Raw genomic sequence first — 24,129 nt, 5'->3', positions numbered from 1 at the left:
TAAAAACATCGATGAAAGAGAATCATCAATCAGCTGCTCTTGCACACCCTCTACTGGGGATGTGCCCGCAGCCAAGGTACATGCCCTTGACCTGAATCGAACCCGGGACCTTTCAGTCCACAGGCTGACGCTCTATCCACTGAGCCAAACCGGTCTCGGCCTTAGCTGAGTTTTTCAACCGCTTGGGTGGTCATCATAAGAACAGCGCTGTTCCCTCTGCCTGGAATGCTCTTTTCCCAATGTTTATTCACTTCACACCTTTCTGTTTTGTAATGAGGCATTTTCTAGCCACCTTATTTGAAATTGCAGTTTCACTCTCAACCTCCAGTATTCTTTTTACTTTTCTTGCTTTATTTTTCTCCATTACATCTATTGTGCTCTGATGTTATATATTCTTAATTATACACACACACACACACACACACACACACACACACATATATATATATATTTTTTTTTTTTTTTTTTTCCTCCAGCTTTTGGTCTATCTTCTTTCATTAGAAATTAAACTCCATGAGGTCAGGAATTTTTGTTTGTTTTATATATAGCTATATCCCCTCTACCTGTCTAAATAGTGACTGGAACAAAGTGGGTGCTCCATAAACACTTGTTAAAAAGATTTAATTAATATACTCATCAATTAAATCATCACAGTTTACAAGATTATTTTATATCCATTTTCTCACTTGATCTTCATGGCAGACTTAGGACAAAGTCAGGACAGTTGTTATCACTATTTTATTGATGAGGAATAAGACAGATGATTTGCTAAAGTTTATATAGTAAATGCGAAGGCTGGGACTAAAACTCTCAGATTTGTATGTAGTCCATTTCTTTTCTTTGTATTATGTACCTTTCTTATTGTCTAATATTTATTGTTAACTCCCAATAATGTTGAAGATTAGCTCTTGATCTTAACTTACTCAGGGCCATTTCCTCTTGTTCTTTTTTGCATGGTATCTAAGCAAATATCATTTTCAGTTATGGATATGGGTATACTACAAGATGCTATGTAGATAGATTAGTACTTTTTGAAAGTTTGACTCATATTTTAAATTTCGCAGAGAGTAATTTCTTCTACTTTTATTGGGGTCTGACCGACATTAGACCAAAGCCTTTAAAAGAGCTTTGGATAAAAAAGTGAGTTACTCTTCACTAAACTGGAATTTTTGGAAAAGCACAACTTCTAAGTGTGTGGCTTATTTATTGAAATAGAGAATTAGTTGAGATTATTTTCAAGACTCACTTGAAGTTGTATGGGAAGGGTTACTTTTCTCTAGTACTCTAGCAATGATGGAAGAAATATAGGTCTTCTCAGAAGATGAAACCATAAACCATGAAGAATCTGAATAGGGTTTGAGACAATCTGAACATTTTTATGTTTCTCCCTGGATAGACTCTGAATTTTAGGATTTCATTTTACCTAGCCTTTCCTTGTATCTTGAGAAGAAACTAGGAAACCACACAGGAATGTTTTACTGGTTGAGAAAGGTAGTTCCTTAGTTACTTGGCAGGTCTTACTATCAAACTGCCTGGGATTTTCTGATGAATTGAACACAGGGTGGAAAAATGTGACTGAAAGCTTTTTATTTACAGCTATTGGCATAATTCAGTTTTTTCCCCTCTTGCCAAGCTGGTAATAGCAATGGAAGAGCTGAAGCAGTGTCGACTACAACAGAGAAATATTTCTGCCACTGTTGATAAATTAATGCTGTGTCTTCCAGGTGAGAACTAGAAATGGAGTAGGATTCTTGATGCAATTCCTTTAGCTTTAATTAGTGTTTCACTTCCTCTAAATAATGATTGTGTGCTTTCCCCCCTTCTCTTTCAAGTTCTGGAGATGTATAGCAAACTGAGGGACCAGATGAAAACTAAAAGGTAAGATTTTTTAAAATTGAATATTTTTTACCACCCAAAATTTCTGTTATTTAGAATACTTCCAAAGTATATATTTCGCATAACCTTTTAAAAATAAAGTTCATATAACATCTTTTCTAGACTTTTGTATATTTATTGATTTATCCTAAAATTTATTTACATATACTAGTGTTATGCTGATTTATTTTGTCATGTATTATGACAAAGTGTATTATGTTAAATAAATGTGTTAATACATAATAAATGTATTATGTTTAATAAGAAACACTACTCAGTTTGAGTTTAGAAGACCCAGTCTTTCAGGGGAACAACCTATAACTGTTTTAGTGATAGAAATATCAGTGATCCTGCATGAGCCCTCCTGGGGATCGAACCCGCAACACTGACCAGAATCGAACCTGGGACCCTTTAGTCCACAGGCCGATGCTCTGTCTACTGAGGCAAATCACCTAGGGCGAGTAGAGCATTTTTTAACTGTCATTTTGATACACTTGGTTGATAGTGTTGTTCAAATTTTCTATATCCTAATAATTTTGTATTTGTCAGTTGTTGACAGAGGAGTATTAAAATTGCCTATTATGATTGTGGATTTGCATATGTCTTCTTTTCTGATCTATGTGTACTTTGACTCTCTCTTATTGGGTGCATATACATTTAGCATTTGTTATATCTTCCTGGTGAACTAACCTATTTATTATTATGGAGGGTTCCTCTGTATCCAGGTAATATTTCTTTTTCTTAAATATATGTATTAATCTAATCATTGCTGCTTTCTTTTTGTTTAATTTTTATATTATCTCTTTAAAGTTTTTTTTTTTTTTTTTTTTTGGTCTAAAATATCCTATCAGGTTTTTTGAGATATAATTCACATACTATTTGATTCATTCATGTACAATAAAATGTACAATTCAGTGGTTTTTAGTATATTCACAATGTTGTGCAACAATCACCACTGTCAATTTTAGAATGTTCTTATTCTTTCCAAAAGAAACTTTGAGTTGCTTAGCCGTCACTACCCAATCCTCTTCTGGTCTCTATCTTTCCTTGCAAGCTATGGGAAAACACCAATTTACTTTCTTTCTCTATAGATTTACCTATTTTGGAATTTAATATCTATATAATAAAAGCCTAAGTACCATTACGGTGGAATGACCAGAACAATTGGTTGCTATGATGTGCACTGACCACCAGGGGGCAGGTGCTCAATGCAGGAGCTGCCTCCTGCTGGTCAGTGCGCTCCCAACGGGGAGCGCTGCTCAGCCTAAAGTGCACTGGGCCTTTAGAAAATGGAATAATACAATATGTGGTTCTTTGTGATTAGCTTCTTTTCATTTAACATAATGTTTTCAAGATTCATTCATGTTGTACTGTATGCCAGTTCTTAATTTCTTTTTATTGCTGAATAATATTTTATTATAGGGATATATCACATTTTATTTAGTTATCATCAGTTGATGAACATTTGTGTTATTTCCATTTTTGGCTTTTCTGAGTAATGCTGCTATGAATTTTTGTTTAGAGGTTTATTTTGTGGAGAGATGCTTTCATTTCTCTTGGTTATATACCTGGGAATAGAATTGCTAAATTATGTTTTAACTCTATGTTTAACAATTTTAGGAAATGCCAGATTATTTGCCAAAGTAGCTGTGCTTTTACCTTCATACCATATACCAGCAGCATGTGAAAATTTCTATTTCTGCACATCCCAGTCAATACTTATTATTGTTTGTCTTTTGATTATGGCTATCTTGATTGGTATGAAATTGTATCTTATCTTCGCTTTTGAAAACTATTTTTGATGGGTATAGAAGTCTAAGTTTATAGATTAATTAGTTATTAAAACGTCATTTCTTTGTTTTTTGGCTTATGTAGTTTTCTAAGGAGAGGTATGTGATCCAGTCTTACATTTGTCTGTCTGTATTTAATGTGCCATTTCTCCATCTTTTGTAAAACTTTTGTCTTTATCATTTGTTTTCAGCAATTTGATTTTGATGCACGTGTGTATTTATTCTACTTGTGTTTTGTTTAGCTTCTTGGATTTGTGGGTTTAATTTCCAGAAAAACTGGAAAAGGTTCAGATACTATTTTTTTTCTCTCCTTTTTCCATTCTTTTTTTAAAAAAATATATTTTATTGATTTTTATACAGAGAGAAAGGGAGAGAGATAGAGAGTTAGAAACGTCAATGAGAGAGTCATCGATCAGCTGCCTCTTGCACACCCCCTACTGGGGATATGCCCGCAACCAAGGTACATGCCCTTGACCGGAATCGAATCCGGGACCCTTCAGTCCCCAAGCCGACGCTCTATCCATTGAGCCAAACCGGTCCCGGCTGGCCTCCTTTTTCCATTCTTATCCTGGGAATTAAATTACATGTATGTTGGAACAGAGGACCTATTCTGTTTTTTATTTCCCATCTTTTTTTCTCTCTGTGTTTTACATGGTATAGTTTTATTGTTGTTTTACACTGATTTCTCATTTTTCTTTTTTTGCATTGTATAATCTTCTTTTATTCCTATTCTGGGGAAGTTTTTATTTCAGAAAATATATTCCTTACAATTAGGAGTTTAATTTTTTAAAATGTTTAATTTCTCTTATTTTTTTGTGTTTTCAAATACAAGTATATAGCTCTACTCTCTGTTTTCACGTACTTCTTTGCTAGTTCTGTCACTTTTGGCATTTTGGGTCTCTTTCTGCAGACTGCTTTTGTTTTTCCTAGTTATAGGTCTTTTTTTTTTTTTTTTTTCTTATGTCTAGTAATTTTTGATTGAATAATGGACATTATATTATCTTAAAGGGTGTCTGAATTTGGGGGGCATTTTTTTTTTTTTTTCTTAGAGAGTGTTGGTCTTTGTTTCAGCAAATGGTTTAGTTGTTTGCAGGTTTGTTTAAACTCCATTTTTAAGTTTTACCTTCATTCAGGGATATTTCAGAATAGTATTCATCTTCATTGAATAACTCAGGAATCCTCGAGTATTCAGCTTGGCTGTTTGAATATTTCTTGATGCCTGGAAGTGTTTACCTTATATCTCCATGGTATCTCTCTCTCTCTCTCTCTCTCTCTCTCTCTCTCTCTCTCTCTCTCTCTCTCTCTCTCTCTCTCCCTCTCTCTCTCCCTCTCCTCCCATCTTCCCTTCCTTCCCCACTGTTTCTTCATTCTTTTTGCCTGTCCATGTGGAATTTCATTTTTCTTATGCCTGGCCTAGTACTTAGCAAAGACTCAAGGGAACCCCTGTGTAGATTTCTGCATTTATTTTCTGCATTCCTCCCTTTTCTTTTTGAATTCTGCTGCACAACCTCAAGGTATGTCAGCTTTCCTGAACTCTTCTGATTCCAGTGCTGCTAAGCTGCTGGATTCTGTTTGGGTTTTCTCTGACTTTGTCCATGATCTAGAAATCACCTTCAGATAGATAACTCATATAATTATTAAGTTCACCTTATGTTTCCATTTTTTCAGAGATTATAGTTGTTACCTAAAGTCTACTATCTGAAAACAATTGTTTTATATATTTTAGCCAGTATTCTATTTTTTGGACATTCATGTCATTTCTTATTAGTCCTTCATGGTTGGAAGCATAGTTTTTATTTTTTAATTTTTTTAGCTGTAATTACTGATTATACTACTAGGTTTTATGTTCCCTAAGGAAAGATATCTGACCATCTTTCTATCTTTAGCTCATAGAAGGGATTAAATAGTTGTTAATGATGTTCTTTGATTAGGAAAGACACTAATTTTCTGTGGTGAACGTTTTTATTTCCATACTATGAATTTAAAAAAATTGTGATCTGCTTTAAAAAATCACTGTTAGCCTGGCAAGTATGACTCGGGAGTTGAGCTTCAACCTATGGACCAAAGGTCATGGTTTGATTCCTGGTCAGGGCACATACTCAAGTTGGGGTTGCAGGCTGGGTTCCCAGGAGGCAGAGCTGATCAGTGATTCTCTCTCATCATTGATGTTTCTATTTTTCTCTCCCTCTTCCTTCCTCTCTGAAATCAATAAAATATATTTTTAAAAAGATCAGATTAGAATTTTAAAAACCATTTTTGTGAAACAGTTCTTTACCTAGCAAGGAAGTACAAAATTTAATTATTCTAAAATCAACATTTCTCATGATAGCATTCGACCATGTCTAAATTATTCTGACTTTAGTTATCCAGTTTATAGGAATTTTTAGACCTCTTTTTCTGTTACCCTTCTTTGTATTTCCCCTCCACCCCCTTTAAAAAATATATATTTTATTGATTTTTCACAGAGAGGAAGAGAGAGGGATAGAGAGCCAGAAACATCGATGAGAGAGAATCATCGATCAGCTGCCTCTTGTACACCCTCTACTGAGGATGTGCCCGCAACCAAGGTACATGCCCTTGACCAGAATAGAACCCGGTTTCAGCTTTGTATTGCCTTTTTAATTTTATTTATTTTCTTTTGCTCACATTACTATAAGGTAGCCTGCATGAGGGGGAGAGGCATATAGCTAATAATACACATGCAAATAAAGCTTAGAATTTGTTCTTTTGATTCCGTTTTAATAATGTTTAGAGGTTGCCAAAGCAATGTCTAAATCTTGTTTTAGATTTCCATGGCCGTTGGGAATAGAATTTTTTTCTTTTGGTGTCTGCTATACAGGTGTTTAATTGGCTATCGTTCTTTAACCTGTCACTGATATTTGAAATACACCAGAAATTGAATAATCTTTTTGAAGTGTTATAGTGAGAACATGAATATGATAGAGGAAAGACAATGGGGAAATAAGGTAACATTCTTTGTTGCCGGGAATCACTGGGTTTTATACTAATTAGTTTTGGTAGAGTTGACAGACCAGATGTTTTCGGCATGGAGCCATGTGTCTCATCAGTGAATGTGTCTCGCAGGCAACATTGTTAGATTTTTCTCATTCTATAAACAATGTTCCAAAATATAACTAAACCCCAAAGTGTGTTTATCTTTTTGGCTTAATTTCTGGCTTTCTGTCCATTCTAAAGTTTCTCTCTAGAGAAATTGCATTTTATTGCACATCGCTCTTTGTACCTAATTGTACTATAAACACCATTCTGTTTACACAAATCATGTGAATTGCACTGTTTTTGAGTCTGTAAATTTTAATAAAACTAACCACTTCAGATTAAACTATATTTATATTTTTATTTCTAAATTTAGAAGAAATAAACCTTTCTTTCCTCTATGTATTTGGCCGTAATGGACTAACTTTTTTATTTTTGGAACACACAAAGGAAAAACAATAACAAAAAATTAAAACAAAACCAATCTCTAATCTTTAGCTTGTGGTATTAAGTGCATTTGGGCAAGAAGAGAATTTCACTACTGTGAAATTCACTCTTAAAATCTAAAATAGGGCTGTAAGTCCTTTATTTATAGATTTGGAAGTGAATTTTTTCTATACAAATATATTATTGGAAATTAGGAAATTAAAAACATGAAGAAAATTATCAACCATAATGTTGCTATCCAAAGGAAAAAAATTATAGTTAACATTTTTGTTTATTTTTATAGTCATTTTTCTATGTTCTTATGTTTGGGTATATTTAGTGATTATGTAGTTTATGCATGCATATATATTCATAATCTATTCATGTATACATATTTCTAATGTTGAAAAATGTTATGATTATACTTGTAAGTTCTGATTTTATTAATACTTCTTTATTCAGATTACTACAGTTGTTCCTCTTTTTTCTCCCTATAGCTCCCTTCCACCCAATTCCCACTCCAGCCCAAGCCCTTACCCCTCCCCGTCACTGTCCTTGTTCATAGGTGTATGATTTTTTTCCAGTCTCTTCCCTCACCCTCTATATACCTTCCCTCTGAGAACTGTCAGTCCACTCCCTTTTTATGCCCCTGATTCTATTATATTTACCAGTTTATTCTGTTCATCAGATTTTTTATTTACTTGATTTTTAGATTCACTTATTGATAGATATGTATTTGTTGTCACTTCATTGTTCATAAATTTTATCTTTCGCCTTTTTCTTCTTGTTCCCCTTCCTAAAGAATACCCTTCAGCTTTTTATATAATACTGGTTTGGTGGTGATGAACTTTTTTAGCTTTTCCTTATCTGTGAAGCTCTTTATCTGACCTTCAATTCTAAATGATAGCTTTGCTGGGTAGAGTAATCTTGGTTGTAGGTTCTTGCTATTCATCACTTTGAATATTTCTTGCCACTCCCTTCTGGCCTGCATGATTTCTGTTGAGAAATCAGCTGACAGTTGAATGGGTACTCCTTGTAGGTAACTAACTGTTTTTCTCTTGCTGCTTTCAAGATTCTCTTTGTCTCTTGCCCTTGGCATTTTAATTATGTGTCTTGGTGTGGTTCTCTTTGGATTTCTCCTGTTTGGGGTTCTCTGAGCTTCCAGGACTTGTAAGTCTATTTCTTTCACCAGGTGGGGGAAATTTTCTGTCATTATTTCTTCAAATAGGATTTCAATATCTTGCTCTCTCTCTTCTTCTGGCACCCCCATAATTCTGATGTTGGTATGCTTGAAGTTGTCCCAAAAGCTTCTTACACTATCTTCATATTTTTGGATTTTTTCTTCTTTTTGTTTTTCTGATTGGGTTTTTTTTCTTTCTTTCTTTTCATATTTCAAATCTTTGACTTAATTCTTGGGGTCTAGTCTGCAGTTAGATCTCTGTATATTATTCTTTATTTCAGTCAGTGTATGTTTAATTTCTAATTGGCCCTTTTTTATATCCTTGAGGGTCTCACTAAATTTCTCGGAGGTTTCTAGAAGATTCTGGAGTAACCTTATAATGGTGGTTTTAAACTCTATATCCAATCATTTGCTTTCCTCCACTTCTTTCATTTGTGACCTGTTTCTTTGTCTCAGCATTTTGGATGCTTCCCTGTGGCTTTGTGTGCTAGGTGTCCTATAGGGCCTAGTGGCTCAGCTTCCCTAATTACCTGAGATGGACACTCTTGATGTACCCCTTTGTGGGCTGTGTGCACAGCCTTTTTGTAGTTAAGTCTTGATTGCTGTCGGTATCACTGGGAGGAATTGACCACCAGGACAATTGGCTGTGAAGACCAGCTGCAACTACAGTGGGAGAGCTGCTGTGCAGGAGACACTCCTATGGAGCAGGACTTGCTTCAGTGGGGCTTTGGTGTTCACTGAGTCTGCATCTTGAGTGTGTCGCTTATAGATGTGAAGAATTATAATTTGATATGGTCTCACTCTGACCACTGGGTACACTGGCTCTTGGATCTCCAAGGAGGTGCTAATTTAGCTTCTGTCTGAGGCCACCCAGCAGGAGCTACAGAGAGATCTGCAGATTCCTCCTCTTTGTTTGGGTTTAGGAAGTGCCCAGATGAGGCCCAGCTGTAAAGCAGTGTAGGCTGCTGTCTAGGCCGTCTTTTGGAAGCTTTGGTGCTCTTTGACCTAGCTGCAGTTTGTTAGGTTTTAGATTACCAAAGAACAGGCCATTCATTTGCAAAAGCTTTTGCTCACAGATTGGGTGGGGCTGTAAATTGGGTGGGGCGTGGTCTCAGGGAATTATCAGGGTGGAGCAAACCGCAATGGCTACCAATCTTCTCTGCTTTGAAGAGGTCCCGGGGTCTTTGTGTCCCGTGGCCCCATGCAGGAACAATGATCGCTGCAAACACCTCTGTGAGAAAGCTGCCCTCGCATTCCGGCTCAATGCCAGACAGTCCAGTTTCTCCTCTTATGAGTCTGGGTCCCCAGAGTCTTGCCTAGAACTGTAGTTCAGAGCAGTCAGGAGCTTGTATCTCCCTCCCGATTGAAAAAGACAACAGCATACCCAGTTGCCAGCCCATTTCCATGTGCACCTCTGTACCTCTGCACTTTCGCACCTCTGCACCTCCTGCCAGTTTCATAGTGCTTTTCTCTTTCCTTCTCGTTGTAGAATTTCCACTCAGCCAGCCTTCCTGTTGTTCTGGATGATATCCGTTTTGCCTTTTAGTTGTAGTTTTGATGTGGTTGTGGGAGGCAGCAAGTACAAGTATGTACGCATGCTGCCATCTTGGTTCCTTCTCTGTAAGTTCTGATTTTTAAAAATAATTCTCAGCTGAGGATTTTTTTTTTCATTGATTTTTAGAGAGAAAGTGGAAGGTAAAGGGGAGGGGAAGAGAGAGAGAGAGAAAAAACAACAACAACCACATCAATGTGAGAGAGACACATTAATTGGTTGCCTCTCGCTCGCACCCTGACCAGGGCCAGGGATGGAGCCTTCAACCCAGGTGCCCTTGACTGGGAATTGAACCCAAGACCCTTTGGTGCGTGGGATGATGCTCTAACCACTCAGCAGCACTGGCCAGAGGTGTAAGTTCTGATTTTGAAATAATTCTCATACAAAAGTATTGCAAAAATTTTGCTATTTTATTAGTCTTTTACTACATGGATCCTATATAATAAAAGGCTAATATGCAAATCAACTGAACAGCAGAATGACCGGTCACTATGACACTCAATGACCACTAGGGGGCAGATGCTCAATGCAGGAGCTATCCCCTGGTGGTCAGTGTGCAGTGTGCTCCCACAGGGGGAGCACCGCTCAGCCAGAAGCCAGGCTCATGGCTGGCTAGCTCAGCAGCAGTGGTGGGAGCCTTTCTAGCCTCCACAGCACTACTAAGCCATCAGTCAGACATTCCCTGAGGGCTCCTGGACTGTGAAAGGGTGCAGTCTGTGCTGAGGGAGCCCCCCCCCCCCAAGTGCATGAATTTTGTGCACTGGGCCTCTAGTCTATAATAATGTGTCTAATTCCTTGTTATTTGACATCTAGATTAATATTTTTATTTGTTAATAAATATAACTAATTCAAGAAACTTATGCATCTAACTTGTGTGTGTTTATTTTTGAAATGTAGCTCTTTAGAATACTTGTTTTGGTAACATTCTTCATTGAAAACTTGTATCATTAGTATAAATTTGTTTACCAGCAGGCTGTGAATTATCATTTATTGAAACACTTGAAAATGTTACCTGTGATCTTTTAAGAATATTTATCAGTTTGAATGACAAATTATGTTTTTGATTTGAATTTATTAACATATCAGTTCAATTTTTTCACATATTGGCTTTTTAAAAAATTCTTTTAAGACTTTTCTTGTTCACTGCTTTTAAAAAAAGCTCAAGTGTATATGTTGCAAATAATCTTTACCAGGTTGTTGTTTTCTCTTTATTCTTATAAATTATATTCTTTTTTTGCATAGCTTATTTTGTTTTTACCTTGTCACCTTTATCATTTTCTTATGCATATGGAAACTTTTCTTCCTGTCAGATAAATATTGTCCCTTTATTGTTATGAAATATTTCTCTATTATAGCAATCTTTTTTGTCTTAAACTATTTTCTCTTATACTAACATAGCTATTTAAGCATTTTTTATAATGACTTTTTGCATGGTATTTCTTTTTTTTTTATATAATTTTTTTAAAATAAATTTTTATTGTTCATATTATTACAAATGTTCCTTTTCCCCCCCTTCTCACCCCACCCTCTGTCCTTTCCCCACCCCCCATTGTCCTCATCCATAGGTGCACAGTTTATGTTCAGTCTCTTCCCACATCTCCCTCTCCCCTTTTCCCCAAGAATCGTCAGTTCACTCCCCTTCCATACCTCTGATTCTATTATATTCAACAGTTAATATTGTTCCTCAGATTTTTTTTTAGTTTCCTTGGTTTTTAGATTCACTTGTTGATAGTTACGTATTTGTTGTTCATAATTTTTATCTTTATTTACTTTCTCTTCTGAAAGAACCCCCTTCAGCAATTCATATAATTCTGGTTTGGTGGTGATGAACTCTTTTAGCTTTTTTTTATTAGTGAAGCTCTTTATCTGACCTTCGAATCTGAGTGATAGCTTTGCTGGATAGGTTATCTTTGGCTGTAGGTTCTTACTATTCATCACCTTGAATATTTCTTGCCATTCCCGTCTGGCATGCATGGTTTCTGTTGAGAAATCAGCTGACAATCGTATAGGTGTTCCTTTATAGGTATCTACCTGCTTAGCTCTTGCTGCTTTTAATATTCTCTCTTTGTCTTTTGCTCTTGGAATCTTAATTATGATTTGTCTTGGTGTGGTCCTCTTTGGATTCCTTTTATTTGGAGTTCTGTGTGCTTCCTGGACTTGTAAGTCCAATTCTTTCACCAGGTGGGGGAAGTTTTCTGTCACTATTTCTTTCAGTATTGTTTTCGATATCTTGCTCTCTTTCATCTTCTGGGACCCCCATAATTCTGATGTTGGATCTTTTGAAGTTGTCCCAGAGGTTTCTTACATCATCTTCAATTTTCTGGATTCTCTTGCCTTCTAGCTTCTGCAGAGGAGTGTCTTCTGGCTCTTTATGTTCCAAATCTTTGACTTGATTCTTGCGATCTTCTATTCTGTTTTTAGGACTCTGTAAAATATTTTTTATTTCAGACAATGTATTCTTTATTTCTTGTTGATCCCTTATCATTTCTTGTTGATCCCTTTTCATATCCTCATAGGTCTCATTTATTTTATCGGCCTTTTCTAGGAGACTCTTGAAAAACCTTATAAGTGTGGTTTTGAACTCTATATCCAGTCGCTTTTTGTCCTCCATTTCTTTCGTTTGTGATCTATTTGGTTTAGGCATTTTCGCAGGCAGCTTTCCTGATGGGGTGGGGTTTCAGGGTGGAGCTTACAGCCTTGGCTTCCGTCAGCCCCACCCTATGCGACTCCTGAGACTCAGGGTCCTTCAGTACTTGTTGCAGGCGCCTCTGAGAGAAAGGTGCCCTCGATTTTCGCCTGCTGCCAAACTGTCTATGCTCTCCCCCAATGAGTACGGTATTGGGGTTCAGTTCAGTTGGAAGTGGAGTTGGAGGTGGCGTTCAGAGCAGTCTGGAGCCCCTGTCTCCTTCCCGTCAGGGCAATCCCGCGGCACAGCCGGCCGGCCCTTCTCTGCGCGCACTGTGCGCCTCCGGGACCTCCTCTCGCTGTTCCCTGGAGTTCTGCCTTACAGCCCAGCTCCCTATGGGTGAGCCTGGGTCCCCAGGGTCTGGCCTAGAATTGGGGTTCAGAGCAGTTGGAGCTGGGCCCAGCACAATTGGAGCTTTTCTCTGCTTCCCGCTTGGGAACGCCAGCCAGGCACTCGGCCTCCCTCCTCTCCGGCTCCGTCCTCTCCGCGTGCCGCGTGTCTCCGTACCTTAGGCTTTTACAGCTCCTCCGCGCTTCCTTCTGGTTTTCTCCTTGCTTCTTGTTGTAGGATTTCCAGTCAGTCGACTTTCCTGTAGTTCTGGGTAATGTCCATTTTATATTTTAGTTGTATTTTATTGAAATTGTTGTGTGCGGCTGCAGCTAGTTGCCTACCCGAGCAGCCATCTTGGATTCTCCTGCATGGTATTTCTTATTTCATTTTCTACTTTATAACTTATTTGTTTCTTTGAATTTAAAGTATGTTTCTTATAGACAACATGTATACATATTATGCTTTTTAAATCCTTTCCGACAATTCTGCCTTTTAGTTGGAGTGTATGTAATTGTTGATATGGTTGGATTTTGCTCTTTTGCTTTCTATGTTTTTCATGTATTTTTGTTCTTCTGCTTTCTTCCTTTTTTGGTGTTAAATAATTTTTAGTATGCTATTTAAAGATACATTGTTAAATTTTTTAATGATTATTTTTGAGAGGCTGCTCTATGGACTATAATCTGTATCTTAATTTATCACAGTCTACTTTAGGTCATTGATGGTACAATTTTATTTTTTTTTTAATAGATTTTATTGATTTTTTTACAGAGAGGAAGAGAGAGGGATAGAGAGTTAGAAACATCGATGAGAGAGAATCATCGATCAGCTGCCTCTTGCACATCCCCTACTGGGGATGTGCCTACAACCAGAATCGAACCTGGGACCTTTCAGTCCTCAGGCTGATGCTCTATCCACTGAGCCAAATCGGTTTCGGCGATGGTACAATTTTTTTTATAATGTAGTAACTTTGCTTTAACTTAGTTCCATTACTTCCTTCCTCTTTTGTATTATTTTGACATAAGTGACATATTTTGTACTGTTTTGACATATTTTGACATACAATCATAGGAGGGATTTATTATATCTGTATATTTTATAGAGTCTATAATGCAGTGTTATAATCATTGCTTTAAAAAATCTTTTAATGAAATTGAAAGAAAAGAGAAGAATATTTTTTATTATAATTTACTTGTCTTTTAATGCATATATTTATTAATTATTAATAATTTGAGATTTTCCATGGATTTTTTTATTAAAAAATTAATACTGGATTTGTCTTAATGTACAATGAAAACTAATTCAGGCTAGAAATTTTGCCTGAGGAGTGAATCTGTGACCCTAAAACCGACTGAGTTGAACTAAAGATGATATAATTCCTTTTATAGGCATTACCCTGCACTGAAAACTCTGGAACATCTAGAGCATACCTATCTGCCTCAAGTGAGCCACTATCGATTCTGCAAGGTGATGGTGGATAATATCCCTAAGCTTCGCGAAGAAATTAAGGATGTCTCTATGTCTGATCTCAAAGACTTTCTGGAGAGTATCCGCAAACATTCAGACAAAATTGGAGAGACTGCCATGAAACAAGTAGGTGTTGGGTTTATGATAGATTGGCCAATGACTTTGGAAGTATTTTGTTAAATTGTTTTGCTTTGTGTCTTAATTATTTCTTGTCATTTTAGGGAAGTCCTTCATCTTTATGGGAGCACACAATTAAAAAATGTGTTATATTTTCTTAACAGAGAAAGGAATTATTTACTAATATATACATATGTACATATATACATACACACACACATACATATATATACACACACACACACATACATATATATTTTTGCTGTGTGCATATTCAGTAACTGCTGATTGATGGTAGATGGTAATGGTTTATATTGGGGCTTTGATGAGGTTTTTGTTTGTTTGATTGTTTGTTTTTAAATACTACCTTTGGCTATGATTTGAAGCCCAATATTTTTAAAAGTTCTCGTTCTAGTTAATGAGAAAAATTGTGTTGCAGGTATTTTTGGTTGATTATTTACTATATTTACTAAGCAAACTGTCATGTTATAGATTTGAATATTTCTGTAATTTTTATTTCTGACTAGAGGCCCAGTGCACAAAATTCGTGCACTGCGGGGGAGGGGGTTTCCTCTTGCAGTCTGGGACCCCTCACTCCTTAGGGCCTGCACGCCAGCTGCTCCTTACCGTTTGGCTTGCTGCTTCTTAGCGCTGCCCCAGAAGCAGGAAAGGCTCCTGCCACTGCCGCTGCACTCGCCAGCTGTGAGCCTGGCTTCTGGCTGAGGGGCACTCCTTCTGTGGGAGCGCAATGACCACAGGGGGAGTTCCTCCATTGAGCGTCTGTCCCCTGGTGGTCAGTGTGCATCATAGCGACTTGTCGTTCTGGTCATTCCGTCGTAATGGCCACTTAGGCTTTTATTATATAGATATCATTGGGTGTCAACGAAAAAGGCCTATGGTAAATGCTGTGAATTATGATCATAGAGGGGATTTTTTTACAGCTTATAAATTAATAAATCTGTTAGAAATATTTAGATTTTTTCCGTTTAATTTCTTCATCTTTAAGTCACCAACGCCACAAGCAGTGTCTGGATTTCCTTTGTCATTATGAATAAAAGAGCAGAAATGATTTGCAGTGCTACTTGCTTTTTTGAAATATAAGTCACATTGATTTTATTAAAATTTCTCAATATACCTTACGATGCAGCCTGCAACAATAAATAGAGGATTCATTTGTTTATGGGAAGTGTTTTTTATTTTTATTTTTTATTCTGCATATAACTGTGTACTTGAAGAAGTCATTTGTGGATCATATTCTGTGAGAAAGGAGGGGGTAGGCCATGTTTGGGTCATATGGTAATCTTTCAGATGTCTATTTGATTCTGCAGAGATTTGCCTATTGAGAATCCCTTTCCTAAAGGAATGCAGATATTCATTTCCATTTCTTCTTTTTAATTTTGTCAGTATTATATTTTATAGAATGGAAAGTTTAAAACTAATTGATGGTAAACCTGGTAGAAATAATGATATCGGTTTTCAGTGGTGAAGAAACAAAACTAATCATTGAAAATATACCTTTGCACTGCTGGTTGATTTTTTTTTTTTTAATGTTTCTATTGATTTAGAGAAGGGAAGAGAGAGAGAGCGAGCAGGCTGGGCTAAGGGAACCCTCCCTCCCCGAGTGCACGAATTTTGTACATATGGCCTCTAGTCTTTTATAATACTCAAATGCTAAGGAAAGTAGGTGGGGGAGAAACTGCCATGTACTTTGTAGATAATGGTCAATAAATTTTTGCTTGAATTCATGGAAGTTGGAAAGGAGAGTAAATGGTTTATTTATAATTTTATGTCAAGCCCAGAATGGTTTTTCTGATGGTTTTCTTTACAGTGGTGACTTAATTACTCTTTTCACTATGTTTCCTGTGCCATTTTTAATATGGCTTTGAAAATTACTGCCGAAGGGGAAAGACCAAGGAGTATTACATTTGAGAGGGATTTAAGGGCTAGGCATGGATGTAGCACATTATCACTTCTACTCACATTTCATTGGCCAGAACTTAATTATATGGCTATACTGACCTGCAAGGGAGGCTGGGAAAGGATATCTGATTGTTTCTAAGAGAAGGACACAGGTTTGGTAGATAATTGCTAGTCTCTGACAGAGTCTACCCTTCTGGTTATCAAATATCTCTTCGCTCTTCCTTGAGCTTTTTCCTAAGAGTGGCAGCCGAATATCCTACCCAGTCACTACATCCATCTCAAAGTCTAGTATCTTCTAGAAATACTCAACATTTTTCATGAGCTCCATATATGTCTCTTTAAGGGCTGGTCACCAGAAACTAGGATGACGAGTTATCTGGACCTGACCTGCGTCCCCTACTATCCCCAATTTATAAGAAAAAAGCAAAAAACAGAATAACTACAACAAAAACTCATGTAGAAAAGGGAATAATGGGAGACACACAATATTACCTGCTTCATAGCAAATCATGTAATCCTTTTGGGTCAGCATTGGGAAATCATTCCACTGCGTTGGTGAGGGAACTTAGTGTGTAGATGTTGACACCTTGCCCATTGCTCTCCTGGGCTCCTAGCTGCACCCTGTGTTTTCTTTTCTTCTTCTTTTTTCTATGTGCTCTTCTGAAGTCCATGCTGGGGAATGTAGCTGCCTTATAAGAAGATTTCCCCGCCCCCCTCTCTCTCCATCTATATTTATATCTATAACTTAGTTCCTCCTTCTCTCCTTTTCCCCCTTCCTAATTTCCTTCCTTCCTCTGTCTGCTTTCTGCTCCTCTAAGTGTAGGGGTCTGAAAGTTGTTTTAAGGCTATGAACAGTCAAAGATTTATTGTCCAGATTTATGGGGTTTTGGCATTATAGTTATCTCAAAACTTAGTAGGCCTTTGATCTATTTCTGTCTAACAGGTGCTATGTGGACATCAGACCCAGTGTCAGGTACTATGTGGACATCATTTCTAAATATAATTTTAGGAACTTTTTTCCTTATTTTTTATTTGGGGAGGTAGTAGAGGTGGGGTAGCATAGCCCTTGCCTCATGCCACCTTCTCACATTAATGGCTTAGTTTTGAGGCTCTATGAAATAATGTGTGCGGAGACTGTACCTGAATCTTATCGTTGCCTCAGGATTAAGTCACTTTGTTCAACTAGTAGTCTTGAGGGATTTTCTTTCTCAAACATTTACCTTTTTTCTCTCTCTCTCTTACTGTTTAGGATCTTTATGTGTTTAGCTTTATAACCCTTTGAGGCCTGAGTTTCTGGACTTCTATCCCCTATAAGTTCATTTTGCAAATCAGTAAATTCTTTTCTATGCTCATCTTTTTTTTCTTTTAAAAAAATTCTTGCTCAAGGATATATATATATATTTTAATATATTTTATTGATTTTTTACATAGAGAGGAAGAGAGAGGGATAGAGAGTTAGAAACATCGATGAGAGAGAATCACTGATCAGCTGCCTCTAGTACACCCCCTTCTGGGGATGTGCCCGCAACAAAGGTATGTGCCCTTGACCGGAATCGAACCTGGGACCCTTCAGTCCGCAGGCTGACACTCTATCCACTGAGCCAAACCGGTTTTGGCTCAAGGATATTTTTCCCCATTGATTTCTCGAGGGAGTGGAAGGGAAGGAGGAAAGGGATAAAGAGAGAGAGAAACATTGCCATGAGACACATAGATCAGTTACCTCCTGCACTCATCCCTACTGGGGTTGGGGAACCTGCAACCAAGGTACTTGCCCTTGACTGAGAATTGAAACTTCGACCCTTCTGTCAGTGAGCCAGTTCTATAACCACTGAACAAAACTGGCCAGGGCTGTGCTCATCTTTTTACGTAATACCTTGTTAAAAGCAGAAAGTAAATGTCAATATACATTGCATTCTGTGACTATGACTGCCCATTCACTTATAGAGCTACAGTAGGCACATGGTGTGCTTTTCATTTATTATAGGTTTGTTTTCCCAATTGTTTTGTCACATTATTATAGGACTCTCTAGGCTTTTGACTTGTGAAATATATATTCTTGCTGCTTACTGTCTGATCTCTAAATTAATGCCTTTTATTTTATTTTATTTTATTTTATTTTATTTTAGTTTGTTATGGCCACACTGTTCTTCCAACACCAGTTTCTGTTTTCCTTAAAGAATGTTGCCTGCTATTATAGCTAAGCTCCAAAATATCACCATAGAAGTTTTATTTTTAGCTCATGTAAAATCTAAAATGGACGTTCTGGTAGGGTAGCACTGTTCCAAGTGATCTTCAAGGATCTAGGATTCTTCCAACTTGTGGCTTTACCACTTCAACCTGTGGCTTTCAAGATTACAGCAGTGAGGAAAAGAGTAATAAATAATCCTTGGAGGTTTATTATGTACTAAGCTTGTAAGTGATCCATATAACTTCTGCCAACATCACATTGGCCATAGCTTGCACACTGCAAATGAGGCTTGGAAATACAGTCTATCTGTGTGACCAGGTGGCTTGGTCTCTGTTACAACCTGTTGTTATATAGCCTAGAAAACACTTGTTTTTCATGTCTCTTGACTATTTTCTTCACAGTTTTATCTGACATTTCCCCCTGTGGATAGAGCATTGGCCTGTGGACTGAAGGGTCCCAGGTTCAATTCTGGTCAAGAGCATATGCCTGGGTTGCGGGCTTGATCCCAATGTGGGGCATGCAGGAGATAGCCGATCAATGATTCCCTCTCATCATTGATGTTTTCTTCTCTCTTTCTCTCCAAAATCAATAAAAAAATATTTAAAAATTTAAAAATTTTTATTTTTAGTTCAGCAACCAAAGTTTTGGCTTTAAAGAGTTTTTTTTTTTTTTCCCCCCTTTTTTTTTTCCCTTTTTTTTCCCCCCCTTCTTTAGAATCATATGAGAAAATGCATGAAAATCTTATTTATATTGATAGTTGGCTGGGTGCTTCTAAAGATTATGTAGGTGAATACGAGTTGCTATAGTAACTCATGGGGTGAGCTTTGTCCTTGGTTCATTGGAATGATAGAGGCAGTTAGTAAATTGACTTGTCTTAGTGATACACCAGGCCAAAACAAACTACTAGAAGGTTTCCACAATAATTGAGCTTTAATGAGTAAATTAGTTTTTATACTTATATCTGAGATTATAATTTATTTTTTTATTTATTTCAGAGAGGAAGGGAGAGGGAAAGAGAGATAGAAACATGAATGATGAGAATTATTGATCGGTTATCTTCTGCATGTCCCATACTGGGGATTGAGCCTGCAACACAGGCATGTGCCTTGACTGGGAATTGAACCAATGACCTCCTGGCTCATGGGTCGAAGCTCAACCTCTGGGCTACATGGCCAGACCTAAACTGTATGGTTTTATTTTGCCTTTGGATGTAGGAAACAATGGTATAGTCCACTTTAAAATAGTATCTAGGTGAAAGTCTCTGTCTTTCAATATGCCTGGAAAGCTGCATAAAGGTAAGAACATGTTCAATTATGATAACTAGGTTAGAACTCAGTCATTTAGCAAAATCTGAGGGGAAATTTTAATATTGTTCATTCTGCTTTTTTTAAAATTCTACTCTCTTATTACCAATTGAATTTTAGGTTAAACAGTTAGGTTTTTATTTTCAAAAAATCTTTCATGTTCTGAGATATATAAATGGTATTGGATTGAAAACATTTAATGGACCCACCTGTGGGTTCTGCCATGGAAACAGAGCCATTTTTAAAGCAGGCAGAAAAAACCTTTTCAATGCTGACTGTCCTCCAGTGTGTTTCCAAAATAATGTGCATATCCGGTTTGGAATTATCATTTCAGCTTGAAGTGATTTTATAAAAAAAATGTCTAAAGTTCTTTCTTAATTGTCTATTGTTTTCTAGTTCCTTTTGAAATTGATTTCCGTAATTCACTTATGGAATTGATTTGTACAGGAGGGAAGTTCTATATTTCTTATTCTGATTAGTTTGCATTAAGCTTTGTGGGGCTAAATAACATTTATAATGTAAACATTCTTGCTAGGTTGATTTCTGTGTGAGGCCCTTTAATGAAGGGAAGGATTTATTTACTTTAAAAATTCTAACGTGCGTTTGCCAAATTATATGAGTTATATAACTGATGGTTAGGCAAGGAACTGGTTCCATAAAAGAAATTGAAGGCTTCCAGCCATTCTTTCTTTAGTAACTGGTTTTAAAGAAACTGACCCTTGGGTGAGATTAGTTGTCACCATGTTCCTTTACACCTTATACTTTATTTGATTAAGTGTTGATTAGAGCAAAATGTACTCTCTTATTTATTGTGTAGACTATCTTTTGACTTAGGTCTGGAACAGAATTACCAACTGAGTTCACACAGGACATGTAATGACTGCCAAGGAAAAGCAGTAATGTTGAAACCTCTTTTGTGCTGGATGTTATACAAAACTTCCACAGAATATGGCCTTCGGAGTCAAAGAAGTTGGTATTTAGTTGGTCTGATATTCTTGGATTAACTTTATATTCACTTTTCTTTTTTATTTTGGTATTTCTTCTTGCTTTTTGCTGATATGGTAGGTGTAAGGAGACTGTTTTATAATAAGGATTCTTGAAGTAGGCAGCAATTAGAATAGCTATGGTAGATACTACATTTTAAAAAAACTGTTAAGTAATGACAGTTAACAGAAGAAAACTCAGTCATAAACTACTAGAAAGAGTGGATAACAACTCAATTTTTAATGTTTTGCAGAACCCCCAGGTCTTAGAAATTAGCAGCATCAGGTTCTTCTGGGAAAGAGGGTAAAATCAATGCCCGAACAGAAGGATTGGTTGAATGTCTTTTTCAAAAGAAGTTAAGACAACAGATTCCTTTCCTAGCTATTCCCTAGCAGTCAACTGCCTTATCTCAGCTCTAGCAAAAGTCCAGAGGAGAACAGATGCAAGTTGAGGGTAGGGTAACCAAACTGAAAACAGTGAGAGTTTATGTGCTAAGTATTGAGATTTATCCTCTATCTCACAGCTCTCTTCTGATTTGGTTTCCAGAACTCTGGTATCCAGGCTTAAATCCTTCATGTGTGAGATTATAAGATACTCTGAATAAAATGATTAGTCCAAGAGAAATGTCCTAAAGATGTGTTCAATGGGTAGTCCCCAACAAAATGGACAAGTCAGATCTCTCTGGAGTCCGAAGTTGACCAGACAGAAGTACATGCACAGAATTTTCAATTAGCTTTTCAGTTATCCAATTTAAAATTTAAACAGATAGTAAAGGGTTACCAGACATTTAAGAAGAGCTCTAATGTGAAAGAGGTCATAACAAACACGTAGATATTTTACAAGAAGAGGAAAGCTGAAAAGGCAAACCAAAACAAACTGTCATCAAGAGTAGCATTAAAGAAACAAGAAAGTAACTTATATGCAAAACAGAGCAGAATGCTGCATAAAAGGAAGAATGTATAGAACAAAAGAATGCTTAGAAATTAAAATTATGAAAGCAGAAACCACTAAATGGGGGGATTTGGAAAATAAAGTTGAAAAATATCTTCCAGAGAGAAAAGCAGAAAGAAAAAAATGGAATATGGGAAAAATAAAATCTATAAGAATATTAAGGAGTAATCCAGGAGATCCAGTATTTGATGCTACGGATTCTAGGAAAAGAAAGCAAAGAAAATGACAATTCATTCAATCATAGAAATAATATGGGAAAAATTCCCAGAATTCTAAAACATGAACTAACAGATTAAAAGACCCATGAAGTGACCGACAAAAGGGATAAAAACAGACTTACATTAAGGCATGTTCTGAAATCTCAGAAGCCAGAGGACAAAGAGAAAAGGCAGATAGTTTTCCTAAGATGATGGGCAAGGGAGGCAGTTGATTGACAGTGGAGTAGCAGGGCAAAAAGTACAACTAGCACAGCCTGGGGCATTTTAGAAATTTTAAAACATATTCCTATGAAGATGAATATATATATATATATATATATATATATATATATATATATATATTGCATATTAAGAGGAAATTCAGATACTTGGGGAGAATTTGGGAACACAGTAATGATAAGTACATAGAAAACTTAGCAAACGTATACATAAGAAAATTATTAACTCCAGAGAACAAAATTGTATAAGAAAGGAAAAGTGATTGTAATATCTTGCATGGCTTGACTGTGAATTGCATTTATATATTTACTAGAAGCCCGGTGCATGAAATTCGTGCATGGGGGTATGTGTTCTTCAGCCCAGCCTGCAACCTCTCCAATCTGGGACCCCTCAAGGGATGTCCAACTGCCCATTTAGGCCCAATCCAGGACTGCTGACTCCCAACTGCTCACCTTCCTGCCTTCCTGATTACCCCTAACCACTTCTGCCTGCTAGCCTGATCACCCCTAACCACTCCCCTGCCAGCCTGATTGATGCCCAACTGCTCCCCTGCCAGCCGGTTTGCCCCTAACTGCCCACCTCTGCAGGCCTGGTCACCCCTAACTGCCCTCCCCTGCAGGCCTGGTCACCTCTAACTGCCCTCCCCTGTAGGCCTGGGTCCCTCCCAACTGCCCTTCCCTGCAGGCCCAGTTGCCCCCACCTTCCCTCCTCTGCCGGCCTGGTCCCTCCCAACAGCCCTCCCCTGCTGGCCTGATCACCCACAACTGCCCTTCCTTGCAGACCTGGTCCCTCGCAACTGCCCTCCCCTGCTGACCATCTTGTGGTGGCCATCTTGTGTCCACATAGGGGCAATCATCTTTGACCAAATGGGAGCAGCCATCTGTGTGTTGGAGTGATGGTCAATTTGCATTTTATTTTTTTATTAGATAGGATTAGATAGGATAGAGGCCTGGTGCACAGGTGGGGGCCAGTTGGTTTGTCCTGAAGGATGTCCCAGATCAGGGTGGGGGTTCCCTTGGAGTGTGGGGTGGCCTGGGTGAGGGGCCTATGGTGGTTTGTAGGCCGGCCACACCCCCCTGGTGACCCAAGCGAAGGCCTTGGTATCTGGGATTTATTTATCTTCTATAATTGAAGCTTTGTAACCTTGAGAGGATGCCTGGACCAGCCAGGGCAGGCGGAAAGCTTGGCATCCTCCATTGCCATGGAAACCCAAGCCTTCTGTTCTCTCTGTGGCCCCAGCCATCTTGGTTGGGTTAATTTGCATACTTGCTCTTAATTGGTTGATGGGTGTGGCTTGTGAGTATAGCAGAGGTACGGTAAATTTACATATTACTCTATTAGATAGGACTAGAGGCCTTGATGCACAAAATTAATGCAAGATTAGGCCTTTCTTCCCCCGGCTGTCAGCACCAGCTTCCCCCTAGCACCCAGGAACCAGGCTTCTCTCCTGCTGCTATCAGGCACCTGGGACCCAGCCTTTCCTTTGGCCATTGGCAGGCACCTGGGACCCAGGCTTTCCTCAGGCCGCTGGCAGACACCCAAGACCCGAGCTTCCCTTGCAGCCCTAGCTTCGTCTGGAATGTCTGGAAGGATGTCCGGTCTACTTAACATATATGCTTTTATTATTATAGATAATAATTAAATACTAAAAGTTAATTATCAGAGTAATCTATTGCTTTATCTTTGTTTTTGAGAGATAGGTTAATGTACACTCTGCAGATGTGTGGTTCTGGTGTGTTATGTCTGTGAATGAGACCTAAATCCTCATCTTCCCTGTTGGAAAATCAATGATTAAAGGTAATGCTTAAAAGTAAAAACAACAAAACAAGACACAAAAAAACAATAGCCACAAGGCAGAAGCAACCTGAGTGTTCACTAACAGATGAATGGATAAACAAAATGTGTTATACAAATTCAATGGAACAATTATT

At 37.6% G+C, this 24,129-nt stretch overlaps 1 protein-coding gene across 8 annotated transcripts in view; it reads left to right on the top strand.

Moving 5' to 3' along the window:
* Positions 1-24,129, top strand: part of EXOC6B (exocyst complex component 6B) — a 470,364-nt gene that overhangs the window by 45,736 nt on the left and 400,499 nt on the right. For 2 of the 8 annotated variants that reach the window (XM_084901283.1, XM_084901287.1), the window contains 4 exons: positions 1,634-1,724; positions 1,833-1,878; positions 14,219-14,423; positions 17,278-17,307. The exons of 1 other annotated variant lie outside the window; for it this stretch is intronic. In XM_084901283.1, the coding sequence (XP_084757409.1) occupies positions 1,634-1,724; positions 1,833-1,878; positions 14,219-14,423; positions 17,278-17,307 (372 nt within the window). Of the gene's footprint in view, positions 1-1,596; positions 1,725-1,832; positions 1,879-14,218; positions 14,424-17,277; positions 17,308-24,129 lie in introns of all 8 variants that reach the window. 5 more of the 8 variants (XM_084901286.1, XM_084901285.1, XM_084901284.1 and 2 more) reach the window with 4 other exon arrangements.

Source organism: Pipistrellus hanaki (assembly GCF_964339955.1).
Source record: "Pipistrellus hanaki genome assembly, chromosome: 12".
Lineage (NCBI taxonomy): Eukaryota > Metazoa > Chordata > Mammalia > Chiroptera > Vespertilionidae > Pipistrellus > Pipistrellus hanaki.
This window is presented reverse-complemented; position numbering and strand designations above follow the sequence as displayed.